The 22842-nt window shown below is 38.6% G+C and overlaps 1 protein-coding gene across 2 annotated transcripts in view; it reads left to right on the forward strand.

The window, feature by feature from the left end:
- Positions 1-8: 8 nt before the first annotated feature.
- Hells (helicase, lymphoid specific) overlaps positions 9-22842 on the forward strand; it is a 37422-nt gene continuing 14588 nt past the window's right edge. The window contains exons 1-12 of one of the 2 annotated variants that reach the window (XR_013048349.1): positions 9-193; positions 511-632; positions 5412-5534; positions 7606-7662; positions 9347-9383; positions 9469-9533; positions 10924-10962; positions 12567-12794; positions 14492-14674; positions 15682-15825; positions 19493-19689; positions 21723-21819. Coding sequence is in view for 1 of the 2 variants with exons in the window: in XM_042263126.2 (XP_042119060.2) it covers positions 163-193; positions 511-632; positions 5412-5534; positions 7606-7662; positions 9347-9383; positions 9469-9533; positions 10924-10962; positions 12567-12794; positions 14492-14674; positions 15682-15825; positions 19493-19689; positions 21723-21819 (1323 nt within the window). In the remaining variant the exon portion in view is untranslated. The remainder of the gene's footprint in view (positions 194-510; positions 633-5411; positions 5535-7605; positions 7663-9346; positions 9384-9468; positions 9534-10923; positions 10963-12566; positions 12795-14491; positions 14675-15681; positions 15826-19492; positions 19690-21722; positions 21820-22842) is intronic. The other variant, XM_042263126.2, reaches the window with a different exon arrangement.

Below are 22842 nucleotides of genomic sequence, written 5' to 3' on the forward strand. Positions count from 1 at the left end.
AGTCTCGCGAGATGATGGGGTTTTTCCCGCGAAGAAGAAGCGCGCGTTTTTCTCGCGCCGGGGGATAGAGCGAGCTGGCCGGGAGCGCTTGGCTGTGAGGAGTTAGTGCGCGGCGTTTGAGGCGCTCGGAGGAGGCGAGCGGGTCCCGTCGGGTGTCCAGCCATGCCTGCGGAGCAGCCCGCGAGCAGCAGCGGTGAGCCGGCGGCGTGGGTGGCTGCGGCGCACGTCGCGGGAGGGAGCCAGCCGGGGCCGGGGCTGAGCGGGGAAAGGAGGCGTGGGGAGCCGTGGGGAGGCGAGCGCAGCGCCGCCGGCCACCTCGCCTGCCGGGCTGCAGCAGAGGGTTTCCAGCAGTCTCCCCTGCACACCCCTTCAGGAGCTGGGTCCCGGCTGCTGCTTCGGCTTCTGCTTCCAGTGCGTCTGGGAAGGGAGGGAGCAGAGAGTCGTGGCCTTGGGAGTGGAGGAGCTGTGACTTCGATCCCATTCTGAAAGCACCCCCATCCCTCCCCTTAGGGCCCTTAGCCCCAGAAATGGCTGAGCAGACGGAACCTGCCGTGATTACTCCAGCCATGCTGGAGGAGGAAGAACAGCTCGAGGCTGCGGGACTTGAAAGGGAGCGGAAGATGTTGGAAGAGGTGAGAGCCCCGGGACCCGAGGCTCACCCCGCGGGCGGTCCTCCACCACCTGCTTGGTCTTTCCTTGAACTTCAAAGCAGCCTGGTCACCTCGGTCTTTCTCCTTCGTGTAAAGATGAAATCTTGGCATGTGCTTTGAATGATAGGTTTCTGAGGTCTTGGGCGGGGGTGGTCACAACATATCTTGAGTGAACGTTTCACTCAAGATTGCCTTTTTGACTAATTATTAAGATTCTTCTGCAATCACTGGTGAATGCTTTCCTTTGCCATCTTCTCTATTTGCTTTTTAAATATGTACCTTCGCTGAATGCCTGATGGCCCAAATTAATCTTTAACACCCTGAGTCATAATTACTAGACAGAGATGATAGATATTGGCATCAATCAAAGGCTGGGCTGAAATCCAGGTCTACTGATTATTTCCTCCTCTTTTTTTTTTCCTTTTCTATTTTGTTTGTTTTGGGGACAGTTTTATTCAGGTTTTCAGGCTGGCCTCCACACCCCAAGATGCCCCGGTCTGGTTTCCCAGAACTGGAATTACTGGAGTGTGCTACCATTCTTTGCTCCTAATGATTTCTCATCAGTTAATTACTGTTTGCTACCTAAGTGATCAACTTGTTTTAGTTTTCTATAAATAAAATTCTTTAGCCAAAATTGAAGTGTATATATTCATGACAAGTTAGAGTATTTGTAGTTTCTGTAAATAGACTCTTTATAACTTAGTAAAAGCAACTTTATAATATTTGGACAATTTAGTTTTTGTTTAGTACTATGAAGTCCCCCCCTGCTGCTTAATTGTTGAGAAAGCAAGAAAGAGAGTGATACAATCCTGGAAAATTCTTAAATCCTTAGTTACCTTGAATTTATTTCAGCCTATCAGTATAATATGACTTATCTTTGGGGTTTTTAGTCTTACTTTTGTAGCCCAGGCTGATCCTTCTGTCTGAGCCTCTCAGGTATGGAATTATAGGCCTGTGCCACCTTGTCTGGCTTATATTCTTTTTTAAAACATTTTTCCTTTGTTTTGAAATGTTTATTCATGTGTGGGTGGGTGGGAGGGGTATGTGCACTTGAGTCTGGAGTGCCTGCAGATGCCTTGGAGCTAGGGTAGGCTGGTTGTGAGCCACCTGACACGACATGGGTGCTGGGAACCAAGCTTGAACTTCTGCAAGAGCAGTTGCACTTTCCCCGCTGAGCCGTCTCCAGCCCAGATTCATATTACAAATGAGCAAACTGAGCCAGTTGGTCAAAAAGTAAGTGTTGAAGACAAATTTGAACTCGGGTCCTGAGTTCCCTTCCTTTCCAACTGTGCCCTTTCATGAAAGGAAATATACCTTACTGGGATATTGAACTAACTGAGCCTAAATAGAAAACTGCTTAATTTGGGAACTAATCTATCCTGAAACAAGTGATGACTCACATGGTTCATGTTAATTACTTTATATGTCAGTGCTCCTGCCCATTTATTTGTGTGTTTGTGTTGCCCATGGAGGATGAACGAAAGTTGATGTCAGGTGTCTTCATTCTCCATTTAAGTAAGAATTATTAATGTGCATGGGCCTGTGTACCTTGGCACTTGTGTGGAAGTCAGAGGACAGCTTTATAGAATCAGTTCTCTTTCCATCCACCTTTATGTGGGTTCCAGGGATTGAACTCAGATGTCAGGCTTGAGGGCCTTTACCCACTGATCTATCTCCCTGCATGCTACTTGATTTTTTGAGACAGAATCTCACGGAACATCATCTCACACCTTCAGCTAGATAGGGCAACAAGCTGGGTGTGTGTGTGTGTGTGTGTGTGTGTGTGTGTGTGTGTGTGTGTGTGTCCTCCTGACTCCTCCTTTCCAGTGTTGGGATTGCTAACATCTCCAATCCCACTTTTATGGGGTTCCAGGAGTCCTAACTGAGGTCCTCATACTTTCGTGGTAAGCACTTTGTCAAATAAGCCAACTCCCTAGCCCCTGCCAGTCAGCATTCTTAACTCCTTTTGTTTTGTTTTCTCTGAGTGGCTATGGGAACATATCATATGCTTCTAGTTAGTCTCAAACTAGCGAGGCTCTGGCATTGTTAAACTTTAAGATTTATTAAGAGTAAGGTCACACTAGGCTGCATGCCTGTAATCTTAGCACTTGGAATGTGGAGACATGAGGGTCGGATATTCAAGGTTATTCCCTACATGGGTCATCTTCAGATATGTAGCTATATAGAGAGTTGTGGGGACAGCTTGACTTATATGAGATCCTGTCTTAAAGAGAAACAGTGCTGGGTATGGTACTTCACACCTATAAATTAACCACAACACTTGGGAGAGTGAGGCAGGAGAATTGCTGCAAGTTTGAGACTATCCTAGGCTACATAACAAGACGCTTTATCAAAAAAAGTCACCGGGTTAGAGATAATGCTCAGCTCTTAACACTACTTGCGCTTTCAGAGGATCCCTGTAGGATTGGTTCTCAGTACTCACATGAGTACTTACAATCATCTATAACTCCAGTTCTAGGTGATCAAAAATCCTCTTAAGAACAACAACACAGGTATCAGGCATATGTGTGTTACATATACATATATACAGGCAAAAGAGTTAAACACATAAAATAATTTTTTCTCACCCCTAAAACAAATCTTAGTTTATGGAGACAGTTTCTCTGTGTAGCGCTGGCCGTCCTGGAATTCATTGTATAAACCAGGCTGGTCTCAAACTCACAAAGATCCACCTGCTTGGATTAAAGGTGTGTGCCAACACCACCTGGCATAAATTTTTTTAGAAATTTATTTATTTATTATGTATAGTGTTCTGCCTACATGTGTCCCTGCAGTCCAGAAGAGGGCACCAGATCTCATAAGTGGTTGTAAGCCACCCTGTGTTTGCTGGAAATTGAACTCAGGACCTGTCAGAGAGCAGTCAGTACTCCTAACCGCTGAGCCATCTCTCCAACCCCCAGCATAAATCTTTTTTTTAAAAAAAAAAGGGTTGTCATGCTGGACATGGTGGTGTGTGCATGCCTTTAATTTCCACACTTGGGAGGCAGAAGCAGGTGTGAGTTAGAGTCTAGCCTGGTTCCAGACCAGCCAGAGTTACATAGTAAGACTGTCTCAAAAAAGAAGAAAAAAATCAGATTTTAGTTTCAATTTAGTTTACTCATTGATGCCTCAACTATTTTATGATGAAGATAGAGTTATTTCTAATTGTATTTTAAAAATTGTAGAGTTAGAGAGGTGGGTCATTGCTCTTGTAAAGATTCTGAGTTTGAGTTTAAAACCTATGTTGGGTGGCTTACAACTGCCTATAACTCCAGCTCCAGAGGAATCTGGCATCTCTGGCATCTGTGCACACCTGCAGCCTTTCCAAAGACACAAGTTCAATTCCCAACACTCACATGGTAGCTCACAGTCCTTTGTAACCCCAATTCCAGGGGATCCAGTCCCCTTCTGGACACCAGGCACACAAGTGTCAAAAACATACATGTAGATAAAACATCCATACCATAAAGTTAAAGAAAATTACTCAATAAATAAATTATATAAAAATAATACAAAAATTAGGTTTGTAATTCCAAAATGTATGTGACATGAATGCAGTGATCTAGCTGGGTGTGGTGGCCCATGTGTAATCCCAGTACCTGGGAGGTAGATGCAGGAGAATCGATTCAAGGTCATCGGTAAGTTTGAGGTCAGCCTGGGCTATTCAAAGAAAGCTAAAGCATAAAGGCAAAACTGGGGAATACAAAATGCTGGCAAGGGCTAATAAGACATGAGTAGTAGAGTACGCATGTTGAATTTTGAAGAGAGGTTTGCGCACTGGTGAGATGGCTCAGCTGGTGAAGTGTTTGGTTGGTGTACAAGCCTGGCAACCTGAGCTCTAACCCAGAACCCATGTAAAGGTGGAAAGAAAGAACTGACTTCAGAAAGTTGTCCTCTCATCTTCAAAAGTGGGTGCCCAGGCCTGCAAATGCTTACGCATCTTGCATGCACACAGACAAATAAGAAAAGAAAAAGGTTTATTTTGGTGTTACTGTTTTGATCCAAGTAACTGGGACTGAATTTGGTGATGATCTTGTAGGCTGAATCAAGTGGCAGAGGGCATCATATAGCACAGGCTTTGTTTTTGTTTTTCTAATAGTTTTGAGACAGGATCTCATGTAACCCAGATTGGCTTGGAACTCCCTATGTAACAGTGACTATCCTTGAACTCTTGATTGTCCTTCATCTACCTCCTGAGTACTGGGATTATGGGCATTTGCCACTATGCCTGGGTAACAGCAGTTTTAAAGTTTTATAAAGATGTGGTAGACCCTGGCTAGTAAGGTTTTGTTTTAATTAGCCTAAAAAGTTATGGGTTTCATGTGGTACTTTTGTTGTTGTTTGAGACAGGGTTTCTCTGTGTAGCTTTTGAAGACTGTCTTGGAACTCGCTCTGTAGCCTAGGCTGGCCTTGAACTCACAGAGATCCATCTGCCTCTGCCTCTGAGCGCTGGGATTAAAAGTGTGCGTCACCACTGCCAGGCTTCATATGGTATTTTCATACATGTCATTGTACTTGTTAATTCTTCCCCTCCTGTCTTCCTCTATTCTCCCTCACCCTCCTTTTTGTGGCTTGAGTTCTTTTAGGTTTTGCTTCTTGTTTTTATTCTAATTCTATTTTATCTTCATTGCTTTGTTTCATTTTGTTTTGTGACAGGGACTTACTTAGTCAGGCCTAATTTACTATGTAGAAGGATGGCCTTGAATGATCCATGTACCTCTGTAGAAAATTTAGTGTCACAGAATATTTTTTTTTGGATAGGCTCGAATGTCTTGGGATAGAGAGTCCACTGAAATTCGGTACCGCAGACTTCAGCATTTGCTTGAAAAAAGCAATATCTACTCAAAATTTTTGTTGACTAAAATGGAACAACAGCAGTTGGAGGTATGTATATATGATTAACTATAGATGATAGATTAGAAACATTTTGAAGACAGCTTTTTGAGGTATAAATTAGGTATAGTACAATGTAGAGATTTCAAGTTCATGGTTGAGTTTTAAATTAATCTTATTTATTTTGTGTGAATGGTTGCTTGTGTGTATGTCTGTACACCATGTGCATGCCTGGTGCTTGAAAAGGGCAGAAGACATTGGATCCACTGGAACTGGAGTTCCAGATGCTTGTGGGCTACCATTTGGATGTTGGGAATTGAACCTGGTTCGTGGAAGAGCAGCTAGTGGTCTTCATGGCTGGCCCATCTCTCTAGACCCTATTTGATAAGTTTTAACCTGTGAAAGTATAGACCTGTGCTATCACCAACACAATTGGAATAATGTACATTTGTGCCATCAGCAAATCATGATGAGTCTCTGTCACTGTTGATCAGTAGCTCTTTTCCAGAATATTATATGAATGGAAGCACTGTATTATAGTATTATAAATGTTAGGTTTCTTCCTTGTTTTTTATCATATAATTCCTAGAGTCCCTGGGATCTCCAGAGTGCTATCTTTTTTTTTTTCTTTTTAGTTTATTATGTATGCAGTGTTCTGTCTGCATGTATGTATGCCTGCGTGCCAGAAGAGGGCACCAGATCTCATAGAGATTGTGAGCTACCATGTGGGTGCTGGGATTGAACTCAGGACCTAGGATCTCTGGAAGAACAGCCAGCCAGTGCTCTTAACCTTTGAGTTGTCTCTCCAGCACCCTGAGTGGTATGTTTTTGTATGCTGATGTGTTAACTAGAATTGGGGGTTAGTCACTCACAAGCTGTAACTCTGAGCTTCAAGGTTAAGTTAGTTGATCACTTGTGATCAGTGTTTTAATCTTTCATTAAAGGATTAAAATCCTTCACCTACCTAATGAAGCTCCAAAGGGACATGAGAGCTTCCTCTGTGGAACAGTTGGATGAGCCTGGAGAATGGTGTTCTGGAGAGAGCACTGAAGCTCTCTTTTTGCCGTGCTGTTCTGGTTGTTCATCAGTATTTTTTGTAATAGACTGTAAATTTAAGTAAATGTTTCCCTGTGTCCTATGAGCTGCTCTAGCAAGTTCAAACTTGGAGAGGAAGTTGTGGGAATCTCATTCCATGGTCAGAAACAAGGGTTGAGCAGCTTGAACATTCTATTTGGCAGCAGGATTGAGGAGGACAGTATGGGAACCTAAGCACTCAGTCTGTAAGATCTGGTACTCTGAGACAAAGGTATGTGGCACATTGAATTTTGACGGCACTCAGCAGCAGCATATTAACTAGTTGCTTTGTGTCAACAGAAGAGTGGAAGTTTTACCAGTTAAGGTAGAAGTTCCAACAGGCAGTTGTTGAATAAAAGACTAGGAGAAACCCAGTTTTGTTTTTTTGTTTGTTTGTTTGTTTTTTTGTTTGTTTTTGGTTTTTCGAGACAGGGTTTCTCTGTAGCTTTGCGCCTTTCCTGGAGCTCACTTGGTAGCCCAGGCTGGCCTTGAACTCACAGAGATCTGCCTGGCTCTGCCTCCCGAGTGCTGGGATTAAAGGCGTGCGCCACCAACGCCCAGCAAGAAACCCAGTTTTTTCTCCTTAATATTTATAGGTTAAGTAGGTATGCAGTGTTGTCTTTTCTTCTATTTTTCAGATTTATTATATAGTATATTAATCATTTAAATATTTTATTCCTGAGAGGTATCTTATTTTTTTTAAAAAATAGCATTATTTTAGATCTTGGGGTACATAGAAGTATAACCGAATACTGAATTGCTTATTGGTTTGTTTATTTTTTTGAGGCATGTCTCACTGTTTTGCAGACTGGCTGAGAAGGTTCATCATCTTTGTTTTATCCTCAGTTCACTGTCCTTTTGTTGAAAACTATTGTCTAATATATTGTGTCTGTATTTAGTTCTGTGTGGCAGAGTAAATCTGTTTCCTGTAATCCCATAAAGCCTAGAAGTAAAGTTCTTTTTAAATCATTAGTTTTTTTCATTATGCTTGATGATGTAATTGTGATATATTTTATGTCACCTTTCTTAAAGAAAAAATATCTTACAGGAACAGAAGAAGAAAGAGAAGTTGGAGAAAAAAAAGCGATCATTAAAAGCTGTAGAGGTAATATAACAAGCCAGGGTTTTCCCCTCCAGTGCTGTGGGTTGAACCCAGGGTCTTGAATATGCTAAGCAAATGATCTACCACTGAAGGATTCCGTCCTTTAGACGGTTTATGTGATCTTAAATTTTGAGATAATTGTTCTTTTTACTTATTTATTATCTGCTTAATTTCAAATTCATTCTATTTTTTTTAAAAGATTTTATTTATTTTTACTTGGTGTGTAAAAGTGTTTTGCCTATATATGTTTAAGTACACCCGTGGGAGCCAGAAGTGGATGTCAGATCTGAAACTGGAGTTGTTCAGCTTGTCCATTTGTTTGCTTTAATTTTCAACTCTTTAAAAAATTTTTTCTTGGGCTGGAGAGATGGTCCAGTGGTTAAGAGCACTGACTGCTCTTCAGAGGATTCAGGTTCAATTTTCAGTACCCATATGGGAGCTCACAACTGTCTGTGACTCCAAGATCTGACACCCTCACACAGAACACCAACGCACATAAGATAAAAATAATTTTTTTTCTAATGGGTAGTAAATAATTTTTTAGAGAATTATTTTATGAATGTGAGTGAGTGCCTACATATATGTATGCATGTCTGTATACCACATGTGTGCATGGTGCTTGGAGAGGCCAGAACAGTTATTGGATTCCCTGGAACTGGAGTTACAGATATTTTCTGAGTGTCTATGTGTGTGTTGGGAACTGAAACTAGATCCTCTGGGATAGGAGCCAGTACTCTTAAACACTTAGCCAATGTTCCTGCCATCTCTTTAAATCTTAAAAAAAAAAAATTTAAATATCCTTTCATTTTTATGTGTATTTGATGTGTCTGAATGTTTATGGATGTTCACATGTGTACATGTGTGAACTCCCAAGGTTGTCCGTTTGGAGGCTTTCTAGGTCATTCTCCATGTTCATTGAGACAGGGTCTCAGTTGAACCTGTAGCTCACCAGTATGGCTAGTTTGGCTAGCCTTCTTTCTCTAGGGATCCCCTATCTCTACCTTGTGGACCCTGGAATTAAATGAGGGACACCATGCCCACCCAGCATTTTTAAGGGTTTTCAAATACAAACTCCAGTTTTCACACTTAGAGCTTTCAGAGCAGGGGCTCTATCTGTTGAGTCATCTCCCTAGCTCTTTTTTTTTTTTTTTTTTTTTTTAACTTAATTATTGATAGTATTTTGGTTGTATTCGTCCTGTTATCCTCTCCACCCACTTCCTTTGAATCCTCCCTTCCTAATATATCCTCCTACGTTCATATTTATTTTTGTGACTCACTGAGTTTAGGGTTTTTGTAGGAGCATGATGAATTGAAGGTTAATATTCTGGTCTCCAATTCACAGAGATCTATCTGCCTTTGCCTCCCAAGTGCTGGAATTAAATATATATGCCACACTGGGGGATATTTTTATTTTTATAATTTATCTGTGTCTGTAATCACCCACCATGCTTGGGTGATCATGGAGTCTTAGAAGAGGGCATTGGATCCCCTAAAGTAGTTGTGACCTGCCTAATATGGGCACTGGGAACCAAACTCTGGTCTTCTGAAAAAACATGAAGTGCCATTAATTACTGAGTCATCTTTACACAGCCCTTTACAGCACAGACATACATGTAGGTGAAACACATAAAATTAATAAAAATAAAGTTAATAAAAAATAGTAACATTCTAAATCTTTGTTTTGTAGGGTAAAAATTCAGTTGATGCAAATGAAGAGAATCCAGGTAAATTGACTTTGTTCCAGCTTGAAGAGTGTATGTTTGCATTTCTGTTTTTAGCTGCTATTGATTATGTGGTTTTGTTTTATAGTCATGAAAAAGAAAAGAGGAAGAGAAGAAGAATCGTACAATATTGCAGAGGTCATATCAAAAGAGGTAATAATCTAAGGAGATTACTTAATATTAGATGTTGACTAAAATCTACTGTAGATTTTTCTTTAAAAATGTGCTTAACCTGACTTGGTTGCCTTTAATTCCAGCAAAGGCAGAGGCAGGCAGATCTCTTAATTTTGAGGCCTGCTTGGTCTACGTAGTTCCTGAACAGACAGGGCTATGCAGCGAGACCCTGTTTTAAGAAAAGAAAAAAACAAAACAAAACAAAACTACTAAATTAAAATATATATATATATATATATATATATATATATATATATACACACATATATATATATATATATTTTTTATTTTATTTGTATGGTGACTGTTTTGCTTGTGTGCATATATATGCAGTGTCCTAAGTCCAGAAGAGAGCATCAGATCCCCAGGAACCAGAATTATGGAAAATTTGTGAGTTACCATGTAGGTGATAGGAATTGAACTTAAATTCTCTAGAAGGGCAACCAGTGCTCTTAACCACTAAGCTATCTCCTAATTATAATTTTTTTGAGACAGAGTCTTAGTATATGGCTCAGACTGGCCTCTAGCTTGGATTCTGCTGTCTCAGCCTCCTGAGTGCTGGGGTTACAGGAGTATGCACTTACATCAGCCTTCATAATATGTTTATTAACTTGAGTGGATTTTAATAATATCAGAAATGTTTGGTATATAAAATAGAGCAGAACATTCTGGTTTATAAGAACAATGTGTGGAGACAGCGAGGAGACTATTTTTGGTGGGGGTATGATAAAGATGCTAGGAAGTGCTCATGCAGAAGGATGGTACCAGCTGTTGAAGGAATCTGTAGTGTATAAATAAGTGCACCTTTGTACACATAGGCCAGAAGAAAGTCTCTGGTCCTAGGAGCTGAAGTTAATGGCATTTGTGGGATACCCTGCTTGTTTGTTACTAGAGCACTTATGATTGCACAATAATCTTAGCTGCAGGGCCATTTTTCAAGCCCCCTTCTTTGTATCTTAAATGTAATGTTAATCTTTTTTTTTGAGACAAGGTCGGCTAGCCTAGAATTTCCTATGTAGATTAAGCTGGCCTTGAAGTCACAGAGATCCACTTGTCTTTGCGTTTGCAATTCTGAGATTAAAGTCATTACCCCTCCTAGCTCATGCTTCCTTAAAGTATTTCATCCCACATTCTTTTCTCTGAGCCCTTCCCCTCACCACCCCCCTTTCCCAACAATATTTGGGACTAAATTTAGGGCCTAAGTGTCTTTTACAGCCATGCATCTCTGCATTCACTACTGTTCACTATAAAGAGACACTTCTTTGATTAAGGATGAGAGTAGTAGTAGTTTACCTGGACCAGATGTTGCTGGGGCCATGGAAGTGGTAGTCTTATGCATTATTAATTTTTGTTTTTTTCAACCTCATAGGAAATTTTGTCAGTGGCTAAAAAACATAAGAACAATGAGGTAAGCTTTATAAATTTTATTACTGTGTTTCTGTGTTTCTGTGCATGGATGGATGTGCATCTGTGGCATGTGTGAGGCTCCTGTGCCTGCTGTGCCATCTTGCTGCCCCTTTGCCATTATTTTTGTTTTACATTCATTTAGTTACGGGGATGTGTGGCATGCAGGTGTCAGGACAACTTGCAGGAGTTGTTTCTCTCTTTATTATGTGGGTCCCAGGGATGAACAAGTCAGATCATCCATCATCGGGGTTTATAGCCAATGTTGAGCCATCTTGCTCCTCCTTAACTTTTTATATGTTTATTTATTTATTTTTGATTTTTTTGAGACAGGGTTTCTCTGTAGCCCTGGCTATCCTGGAACTCTGTAGACCAAGCTGGCCTCAAACTTGCAGAGATCTGCCTGCCTCTGCCTCTGCCTCTGCCTCTAGAGTGCTGGGATCAAAGATGTGCACCACCACTGCCCTGCTCCTCAACATTTTTAAACAGGAGTTAATGGCATCTTGAGCCTGATATGACCAATAATCTCAGATGAGCCTGGAGGATTACGAGTTTGAGACCAGCCTGGCATCCATAGTAAGTTCAAGGCCATCCTGAGATACATAGCAGCCTATTCCAAACAAAACAGAGAAAAAGATTTTTTTTTTTAAACCTAGTAAGATCCATCATGGATTATTGAGTCGTTGTTGAGTTTCACAAATAGGTAAAAATTGACATTCCTTTTTTAAAGATTTTTTTTTCTTCAGGTTTTAGAATTAGGGTTTCTCTGTGTAGCCCTGGTTGTTCTGGAACTCACTCTTTAGACTAGGCTGGCTTTGAACTCAGATCTGTCTGCCTCTGCTTCCCTAGTGCTAGGATTAAAGGCATGCACCATCACTGCCCGGCCTAAAGAGTATTTTTATTGATGTGTATGTATGTCGGCACATGGGAATTTGAGTACCTGAAGAGACCATAAGAGGGATTTCTCAGAGCTAGAATAGAGGAGGGTACTGGGAAGTGAACTTAGTCTTCTTCAAGATCCCCTAACTGTGAGCTACCTTTCCAGCCCAGTTCCTTTTTTTTTTCCTTTTAAATGACTTCACATTTATATGGAAATGGAAACGTCTTGAGATTTTTACTGTACATACAGGTTTTATTCTCTAGACCTAGTAACTACAGTACTATAGATTTTGTTACATTTTCTTTTTTTTAAAAAAAAGATTTATTTATTTATTATGTATACAGTGTTCTGTTTGCAAGTATCCCTGTAGGCCAGAAGAGGGAGCCAGATCTCATTACAGATGGTTGTGAGCCACCATGTGGATGCTGGGAATTGAACTTAGGACCTCTGGAAGAACAGCCAGTGTTTTTAACCTCTGAACCATCTCTCCAGCCTGTTACATTTTCTTTTTTGAAAAAAATTTATACATGATAGATATGTGTGTGTGTGCCTCTGTGTACATTTGGAAGTCAGGACAACTTTGATATCAGTGATTTTTCTCATTCTTTATGTTTGAACTCTGAACTCTAGGCTTGCATAGCAAGTACTTTTTACCCACTGAGAGCTATGTCACCAACTTGTTAGCAGCATTTAATACCAACCTTTTAATTAAATATTTCTTATTGCAGGATGAAAGCTCTTCCACTACTAATCTCTGTGTAGAAGATCTTCAGAAAAATAAGGATTCAAATAGTATGATTAAAGATAGATTGTCTCAAACTGTTAGGCAGAATTCTAAATCCTTTTTGGACCCAGTTCGGAAATGTAATGGACAACCTGTACCTTTTCAACAACCAAAACACTTCACAGGAGGAGTGATGAGGTGGTACCAAGTAGAAGGCATGGAATGGCTTAGGGTAATGAATTTTCTTTTCTTGATTCTTTTTGTAAATTCGTTCTATTATTGTGTCTATGTGGGGTTTGGGGTATGGACTATAGTACATGTTGATATCAGAAAATGATTCTGTGCACTTAGTTCTCTTCTACCTTTATGTGGATTTTGACAGTTGAACTTAGGTCAGCAGGCTTGCATAGCAAACACTTTTATCTGCTAAGTTATTTTGCCTTTCCAAATTTTATTTTCTATTATTATTATTATTATTATTATTATCATCATCATTATTATTATTAGTGTGTGTATGTGTTGGCTCATGTGCTGCCATGTTATATGGTGTGAGGGCGTGTCAGTAACTTTGGGGTAATCTTTCCACCTTGAGGGGCCTGGGAATTGAAGTCGGTATTCTAGCTTGCAGAGTAGGGCTTTTATCTGCTGAGCCATCCTCTTGGCACATTTTGTTTTTAAGGTAAGATTTTGTGTAACAGGCTGGCCTGGAAATGGTGAGTCAGTAATGAACTTGAACTCCTGGTCCTGTTGCATCTGCTTCTTCAAGTACTGGCATTGCAAGCATGCACTATCAAACCTGGCTCGAATTGCCAGTGTTGTTTTTTTTTTTGTGTGTGTGTGTGTGTGTGTGTGTGTGTGTGTGTATGAGTGTAAGTGCTCTGCTCACTGGTTCAGGAGCATATAGAAATTCTCCTGTCTTTACCTCCTGTCTTTTTGCGGGAGTGCACATGCACATGCACATGCACAACTGTGCCCAGCTTTTATGTTGGTTCTGGGTTTCCAAACTCAGTTCATTAGGCTTGTGCAGTAAGCTCTTTTCCCACAGAGCCATTTTCCCAGCTCTTTTGTTACCTGTTTTTTTTTGTTGTTGTTGTTTGGAGACGGTGGCCTAAGTTTGTAGCTCTGGTTGACCCAGAACTCAGTACCCTTGGAATTCAGAGGTTCACCTTTCTCTGCTTACTGAGTGTTGTGATGAAAGGTGTGCCCTGCCATACCTCATCTGGAGTTGTCATTTTTCTTTTTTATATTAAGTATGTTTATTTGTGTATGAGTGCTTTATCTGCATGTATGCCTGCATGCTAGAAGAGGGCACCAGATCTCATAGATGGTTATGAGCCACCATGTGGTTGCTGGGAATTGAACTCAGGACCTCTGGAAGAGCAGCCAGTGCTCTTAATCATTGAGCCATCTTTCCAGCCCCTTGAGTTGTCATTTTTGATGCTGCATATAGTTTTTTCTCTAATAATTTAGTAGCATTATATACCATTACTCAGGCTTTATATTTTAGTATAGGAAATATTTGTATTTTTTAAAGATTTATTATATGTGCATATGGGGGTGTACTTGTACTTGTATATTTATTGGACAGTGCAAAAGCCTTAAGAGTGCGTTTGATTCTTTGTGGCTGGAGTTGCAGGTGATTATGAACTACCCATTGTAGGTGGTAGGATCTGAACTTTGGAGAGAAACAAGTGGTCTTAACTGCTGAGTCATTTTTCCCAGTCCCTTATATGTGTTTTCTGAGTGCTTTAAAGTGAAAATTAACTTGTCAGACCTTCAACACTTTGTGGCCTTGATAAAGGACTTCTCTTAACTTAAAATTTATTATGTTGGACTCATAGTTTTGATTGTGTTTTTTTAAAAAGAATCCTTTGTTAATTCAGGAAATGTTTGCGTTCACATTTACATACAGTGTGTTCTTTTGTCCAGATGCTTTGGGAAAATGGAATTAATGGCATTTTAGCAGATGAAATGGGTTTGGGAAAGACCGTTCAGTGCATTGCTACAATCGCATTAATGATTCAGAGGGGAGTACCTGGACCTTTTCTTGTTTGTGGCCCTTTGTCTACACTTCCAAATTGGATGGCTGAATTCAAAAGATTTACTCCAGAGGTAAAATATATTTTCTTAATATTATTTATTATTATTGCATACATTTTTTTCTGTTTGAATTATAGATCACCCATAGTAATTAAATTGATTTCCATATAAATTGCATCTGATTTGACTTACTCAATTTAAACAGTACTTTTCTTTGTTTTATGGGATAGGTAGTCTGGTACATTTTGCTGAAAATTTCCTTAGATTGTTTTTGTTATTTCACAGATTGATTAATCTGAGACACATCTACATAAAACAGAATTTCTTTATCATGTTTATTTTTCTGCTTGTTTTTTTTTGAGACATTGTTTCTGATAGGTTTAGCCCAGTCTGAGCTTGGATTTGCTACAGCCCTGCTTCCTCAGGCTCTTGACTGCTTAGCATGTCACGTTTATTCTTTTTATTTTTGAAATCATTTTTAAATGTGCACCATATGTGCACCTGGTGCCAATATAGGGCATCAAATCCCCTGGAACTGGAGTTACAAACTTGTGCTCCATAATGTGGGAATTGGGGATGGGAATCATGTCCTCAAAGAGCAGCAGGTACTCTTAACTGCTGAGTTGTTTCTCTAGTTTCCTCATGTTACTCTTCCATGGATTTTTTCTTTTACCCAGATGCATGCTATCTCCTCTGTCCCTCCAATAATATTCCTTATTGTATATGTCAGTTCATTAAATAATGAGTTCTGGATTGCAAAAGATTTATTTTTGCTCTTATTTATAAGTGCTTGTTTTCAAGTGAAGCAAAAGTCCTTCATACACATGCTATCTTATCTATGTTCTTGCCTTGACAATGAGAAAAATATGTTCCAAAAGTGGCTTACCCATTTGCCTCATAAACTTTTTTGTTTTGAGGTGCTTCTTTTTTTTAAAATTTTCTTATTTTAGTCCAGTGATTTATTAAGTTGACTTATTTTGTCATAGGAAATACAGAACTAAAATTTTCTTTTAGAAAGTGACTTGTTCTATATTTTCCAACTCATTTATATTTTGTTCTGAATCAATATAATCTTGTAGATTCCTACTATGTTGTATCATGGAACCCGGCAGGAACGTCGGAAATTGGTAAAGAATATCCACAAAAGACAAGGGACCCTGCAGATTCATCCTGTGGTAATCACATCATTTGAAATAGCCATGCGAGATCAGAATGCTTTACAGGTACAGATGGTTGTAGTTCATGAGTCAGATTTTTAATTCATACTATTACCATCCAGTAACATTTGTTTCATTGTTGTTGAAGTAATGTACTTTGTGTTTCCTTTAGAAACTGGAGGCTTGTGATGATTGTGATAAAGGTTTTTGTCTCTTGGTAGAATTAAAGAATGGCATTTTAAACTGGCCATATTAAAGTATTAGAATCAGCCACACATAAATCTCCTCTATAAATACGTCATAGATAAATTTGAGACATAGTAGTTCGGATTTATTGGTTGAATTTTATTCAAATGTGAATAGAATATTTAGGACTGTGAATGATACTCTGTCCTTTTTCTTTATTGTTCTAGCTTCTTATGTTCTTATGTTCATGTTTTATTTACAATGCAGTTAATTGCCTTTTCCTCTCACTACTCCATCTGAATTGCATTGTAGTTCTTACTGCTTTGCATTTCCTTCTGATCATGTAAGTTCATCCTGAGTGAGTCCCCTTAGCTTTTTCTTTCTTTTCTTTGTTTTATTTTTTTTTTTTAAAGATGGGGCTCTACATAGCCCTGTCTGTCCTGAAAATCACTGCAGATCTACCTGGCCTCGAATGCAAATATTCACCGACTTCTGCCTCCAGAGTGCTGGCGTTGGAGGCATGTGCCACCACTGCTCAAACCCTTAGCTTTATCTTACATGAAGTAAAGAAAGTAGCATAGATAATAGCTTCAATATGACATCAAAGTGCACAGCTTGTAAGAGGAGTAGTAATGTCTAATACACTCACAAGCAGTGTTTATCAAATGTTCCATTTGTGTGGGGGGTACTGTTGAATATGATTTGACAATCGCCATAGCTCCATAGTTTAATAAAATGCGTAGCATTAAAAATTAGCGATAACAGCTGGCGTCATGACTAATCTTAGTACTCGCAAGGCAGAGGAAGGAGGATTGCTTTGATTTGGGACTAGCCTGGACCACCACAGAGTTACATCTTATCTTTAAGGACACACACACACACACATATACACACACACAATCTAAAAGCCATTTCTCTACAGTAAACATATCTATAGAAGAAAGATATACGGCTCGGCGTGGTGATGCATACCTTTAGTCCCTATGCTTGGCAGGCAGTCGTACGCAGATCTCTTGAGTTTGTGTCCAACCTGTCCACATAGCTAGTTCCAGCCAGCCAGCATTACATAATGAAACCATGCTTCACGTAATATATGGAGTACTTGTAATTCTAAATAAGAGTTTTGGGCTAAATAACTACTGTTGAGGTAACATATAATTTATTCATAAATCAGACTGTACACTCTCTTTTCCCCCGAGACAGGGTTTCTCTGTAGTTTTGGCACTTGTCCTGGATCTCACTCTGTAGCCCAGGCTGGCCTCCAATTCACAGAGATCCGCCTGGCTCTGCCTCATGAGTACTGGGATTAAAGGCGTGTAATTCTCTTTTGTAACTTGATTCTTCTTTAAACGTGTAACCTGGTGACTCATGATTTATTTCTTCTCTACCTTGCCTATATTGATGATGAAACTTGCTTGCCAGTTCCTTTTGCTGTTGTGAAAATTTTTTTCTTTCCCACTGAGCCATTGAACTGTTGGTAGTGGTGATGTGGCTGAGGTGCTGTTGATGACAGCAACGGTGTCCATGCTTTCTCACTGGTAATCAGTAACTTACTAGTTACGTTTCCAGGTTTCATCTCATGTCCCTCCTTGGTTTTTCTCTTTCTTGTCTTTCTTAGTTATTTATAAAGGGTGTTTTGTATTTTATGTTGCACTTTTAAATGAAAGTTTTGTAGTAGGAGATTATTCAGATTATTTGGCTTTTTATGTTACCAGAAAAGTAAACCCCTTTAATTGTTACATTTAAAAAGTAGTAATACTTTTTCATTCTGTTACAAATGTACTGTATAAAGTTTTTTTTTTTTTTTTTTGGTTTTCCGAGACAGGGTTTCTCTGCGTAGCTTTGCGCCTTTCCTGGAGCTCACTTGGTAGCCCAGGCTGGCCTCGAACTCACAGAGATCCGCCTGGCTCTGCCTCCCGAGTGCTGGGATTAAAGGCGTGCGTCACCACCGCCCGGCCAAATGTACTGTATAAAGTTTAAATGTACCTCATTTCATATTTTTTTATACAATCCCCTCCCCCCACCCTGCCTCTGCCTCCTGAGTGCTGGATTAAAGGCTTTCGTCACCCACCCAGCTGCAACAAATGCCACATGCTTGCTACATCAGTTTGATTGGCTTTACTTCATCACAGTTTCATTTGGTAGTTGCTACTATGAAATTACAAATTCTTTATTCCATTTTTATCATTTTTCCCTTTGTGGTGTATGTGTCTGTGTCTGTCTGTGTCTGTGTGTGTTGCGGTCAGCAGTTGATGCTGGATGCCTTCTTGAATTGCTTTCCATCTTATTTTTTGAGATGGGGTTTCTCACTGAACTCCAGCTAGCTCACTAGCTCATTGATTTGTTAGAGTGGCTGCCTGGTAAAGTCCTGGCAACTGTCTTCTTCTCTCCATGTGCAAAGGATATGGATGCAAACCACTGCACCTGGATTCTTTACGTGGGTGCTGGGAACCTGAACTCAGGTCCCCATGTTGCGTGGCAGGCACTTAATAGACTAAGCCATCCATTTCTCAGCCCTTTGTTCTCAATCTTTAACATCTATAGTACGCAGATACATCGTGCTTTCAATAGTTGTATCAGGTAACAGATTTAGAAAACAGTAGAGAGGCTGAATACCTAAGGCAAGGAGTCAGAGTAGAGTCAATGCAAATGGTAGAGACTCTGCTGGTGACCAGGAACAGGTTATGGACCACTATAGGCTGTCAAGTTTAAAGGCCAGTATGCAGTTTTGAAGTGGGTGGTATGCTGGTGTCAAAACAGGGACATCAGCCAGGTGGTGGTGGCTCATCCCTTTAATCCCAGCACTCGGGAGGCAGAGCTAGTCTGATCTCTGTGAGTTCGAGGCCAGCCTGGTCTACAGAGCGAGATCCAGGAAAGACGCAAAGCTACATAGAGAAACCCTGTCCCTGGGGGAAAAACACAAAAAAAATTAGCAGTCTTAAATGTATATGTAGGTCTCAAAATGAAAATTCCAAAAATGCTTTTGGAGCACGTTGGTCTTTATGTTTCATGCCTTTAATTCTAGCACTCAGGAAACATAGGCAGGTGAATGGATCTCTGAGATCTAGGCTAGCCAGGGATACATAGAGATACCCCATCTAAACAAAAAACAAAACAAAAGTAAAAAAAAATAAGTAATAAAACCAGATTTTAGAGTACATGTGACGAATGGGAGATTTTTCTTTTTTCCTTCATTATTCCATTATTATTTTGATACCAGTTTTCCAAGACACTAATGTCATGTGGCAAAGCACCATGAGGAAAAGCTGAACATGATTTTGACTTCAGAATGAGGAAAATATTAACATATGACATTAGGGGGATTTCCAGTGAAGTGTATTCCAGGAACGTAATTGACACGGGGTTTATGAATTTAACTATTATTATGACAACAGGAGAAAAAAAAGTAATCCCAGTAGATAGTAAAATGACATCTGATGGATTTCAATAAATATCCATCATAAGAAAAGTCTTATGGTTAGAAGTATTTTTTGGAAAAAATTATGAGATTGACTCTTAAAATTTCTTTCCTTGATTCATTTTCTAGCATTGCTATTGGAAATACTTAATAGTAGATGAAGGACACAGGATTAAGAATATGAAGTGCCGGCTAATCAGGGAGTTAAAACGGTTCAATGCTGATAACAAACTTCTTTTGACTGGTACTCCCTTGCAAAACAATTTATCAGAACTTTGGTCATTGCTAAACTTTTTGTTGCCAGATGTATTTGATGACTTGAAAAGGTAGGTAAGGCAGCTACTTGTTTTATTTTTCTTTTTTCTTAAACCTCAAAAACCTGTGTTCTTAAGCTGAAATTCATTCCTTTTTTTGGTAGCTGAATTCAAATGATATTTTCGACAATTCTTTGTGCTCTATATTATGTTTTCTACTTTTGATGGAATATGTGTGAGAGAAGATAAGAATTTAAAATGTTTAGATTGATTAAAGGAAAACAAAAATAATCCTTAAGGGACTGGGAAGAAGGCTCAGCAAGTGAAGGCCACCAAATCTGAAGGCCTGAATTCAGTCTTGAAAGCCCATACCAGTGGAAGGAGGCAGTGGCTTCTGCAGTTTGCTTTTCTATTTCCCTTTGTTATGGCACATGTGTAGACCCCTTCCACAAATGAATAATTTTATATTTACCAAAAACAATACCTTAAAATATTTTTCCTAAAGAAAAGTAGTAAAACATGAGCTTTTCAATACTCACGAGAGTATAAGACTTTATCTTAGCTTTCTAAAATACTTTCATGTGAATAATTCCATTTATAGAATAGCTTAATCAGTTGAGGTTATGTTTGTTGTTTATTTCATGTAAGGAAACCTGGATAGAAGTTGTTAAATATGACTAGTTAGTACCAGAGAAAACTTGAAAATTCCCAACTTCAACCTAATACTGTTATTGTTTATATATTTGAATGTCAAATTATGTTTTCCAAAAGCTTTCAGAGACTAGTATCTTCAGAATTGAAAAACATTACATTAGTACAAAAAAATTAATATGAAATAAAGCAAAAACTTGAGAACAAATAAATAAATTATATTTATGTTGGCATTAGTGAGGGAAGAAGGCTAATTGAATATGGGAAACTTGGTATTTTATTTTGAAAATGTATTCTAAGTCTGATTGTTAAACGCTGGCATAAGGCCAAACTCTTACTGTGACTATGCATACTTATTAAAGGATAAACTTATGAAGATCTACGAATTAGAGTTTTAAGGTGCTAGTTGAAAATCTTAATTTTCAAAACCATACATCAAGTGGTCTATATGTGAGGAAATGTGGTCTACTTATGAATATCTGCATTCTTATACCATTCCCCCTTTTCAACATAGGGAAGAACTAAGATATATAGTTTATCCCTTTTCCCCGCTTAAACATTATAGTTAAATTGAACTTGGAAACATGGGACTGTATATGTGGTAGTGCATGCCTGTTATCCCTGTGTGGTGGGAGGAAGATCAAGAGTTCAAAGCCAGCTTACGGTATATCTCCAGACACTGTCACCAAAACCCAAGAGCTTAGGATATAAGTTGTTGTTATAGAAGGTCCTGTGTTCCAGCCTTAGCATCACATCTACTTATGCATGTACATGTAACAACTATTTGTTAGATTTATACCTGTAGAGAAATACCATTTAGCCTCGGTTTTCAAAAAGAGAATTGTCACTTCTATAACTATCCATGAATGTTTCATAAATGAGTGCTGTAGATACAGCTCAGTGAAAAAGTTCTGCTTAGTGTACTTGAATGAAGCCCTGGTTTCTATTGTTAGCAGGACAAAAGCAACTAAGCAAAAAAATAAAATAAATAAATAAAAATAAAAAAAATCCAAAAAATTTCATGATCTATATTTGACTTGTATATGATTATGTCTTTCTTTTTTTTTTAAGGAAAAAATGTCCCCTTTCCGATTTCAGAATAATTATTTTCTCTTCATTGAATGCAGATTTTAATTGAATTTTAAAAATTGCCTCTTGAATACTTGTTGGAACAATGTTTCTGTTTCATAATACACAAGTTAATATGAAATTGATTCTGTGTATAGTGGCACATGCCTGTAATATCAGCAGGAGAGTTTAGGAAGACCAGGAGTTCATGGTCATGCTTGGCTATATAGTGAATTTGAGTTCAGCCTGGGCTAAATGAGATCCTATCTATCTCAAAAATCTAAAGAAAATTAAAAATATGAAATTGTAAACATGTATTGTGTTGTGTAATTATTGTAAATTGTATTCATGTAGTAGGTTAACTTGTAATCATTTTTCTTTTCCAGTTTTGAGTCTTGGTTTGACATCACTAGTCTTTCTGAAACTGCTGAAGATATTATAGCTAAGGAGAGAGAACAGAATGTTTTACATATGCTTCACCAGGTGCCGAACCTCCTTATTCTGCTCACTTTGTACTGTAAAATAAATAAGGAATTCTAGAATCTTAACCTTTGTAGTAGAGACTTGAACAGTGAGTCACCCTAAATTTAATTGCCTTTTTCCTACTTTGGCTTGCCACATGGATTTATGGCAGAAACTCAAATACTCACCTAAATTTTGCCTTTTTCTAAAAAAAAAAAAATCTTCATTTACCTTTATTGGTTTATCATTTTATTTTGTTTATCAGCTAGACAGTAAAAATATGTAGGTTCATGCAGTATTTGCCAGTAATTGTGTGGTTTACTTCCTTACATGGCTAGTGTCTAATCCACTTGTATTTCATGCTTCCTGCAATTCCTGTTCTATCCTGCAATCTACTTATCCGTCGTACCTGTGTTTAGTTTAGACAAATAAGCTTTCAAAGCTCATCTTCGAGTCTTTGAAACATTTTGAATGTGCTTGAAAAATTTATTCAGTTTTTTAAAATTGTTTTTCTTTTAAAGATATGTGCTCATTAAAAATATGTGAAACAGTAGAAAATAAAAACAATCCTTTGTCCAGTCATCCTCTTTACCAGTTTTGCTTGTGTTTTATGTCCTTGTATTCACCTGTCACTGTATAAACCTTTGTTTATCTCTATTTTGTGAATTAAACAGTTTTTCATTGCAGAAGTTACTTTTACTATGCTTTAAAAGAGATTAAAGTTTTTCCTGTGTGAATATTTAGCACCTTATATTTTATCTTATTTTTTAAAGACAGAATCTTTCTATGTAGCCATGGCTATCCTGGGTATATAGAAGGGTGGCCTTTGATTTGATAGTTATTATATGAGATTTGCCTGCCTCTGTCTGGAGTGCTGGGAATAGTGCTGAGCAGGCGCATTGGATTTTAACTTTATATATGCTTTATATCCTGTTGTCCTGCCCCTCTAATTAATTGTATATGCTTTTTATATCAATTTTTCTGTATTATAAATAAGTTTAAAATATCTGTATTTAAATCTATTCCCATTTTCTATTTTCTTAG

This window comes from Peromyscus maniculatus, chromosome 1, assembly GCF_049852395.1.
Source record: "Peromyscus maniculatus bairdii isolate BWxNUB_F1_BW_parent chromosome 1, HU_Pman_BW_mat_3.1, whole genome shotgun sequence".
Lineage (NCBI taxonomy): Eukaryota > Metazoa > Chordata > Mammalia > Rodentia > Cricetidae > Peromyscus > Peromyscus maniculatus.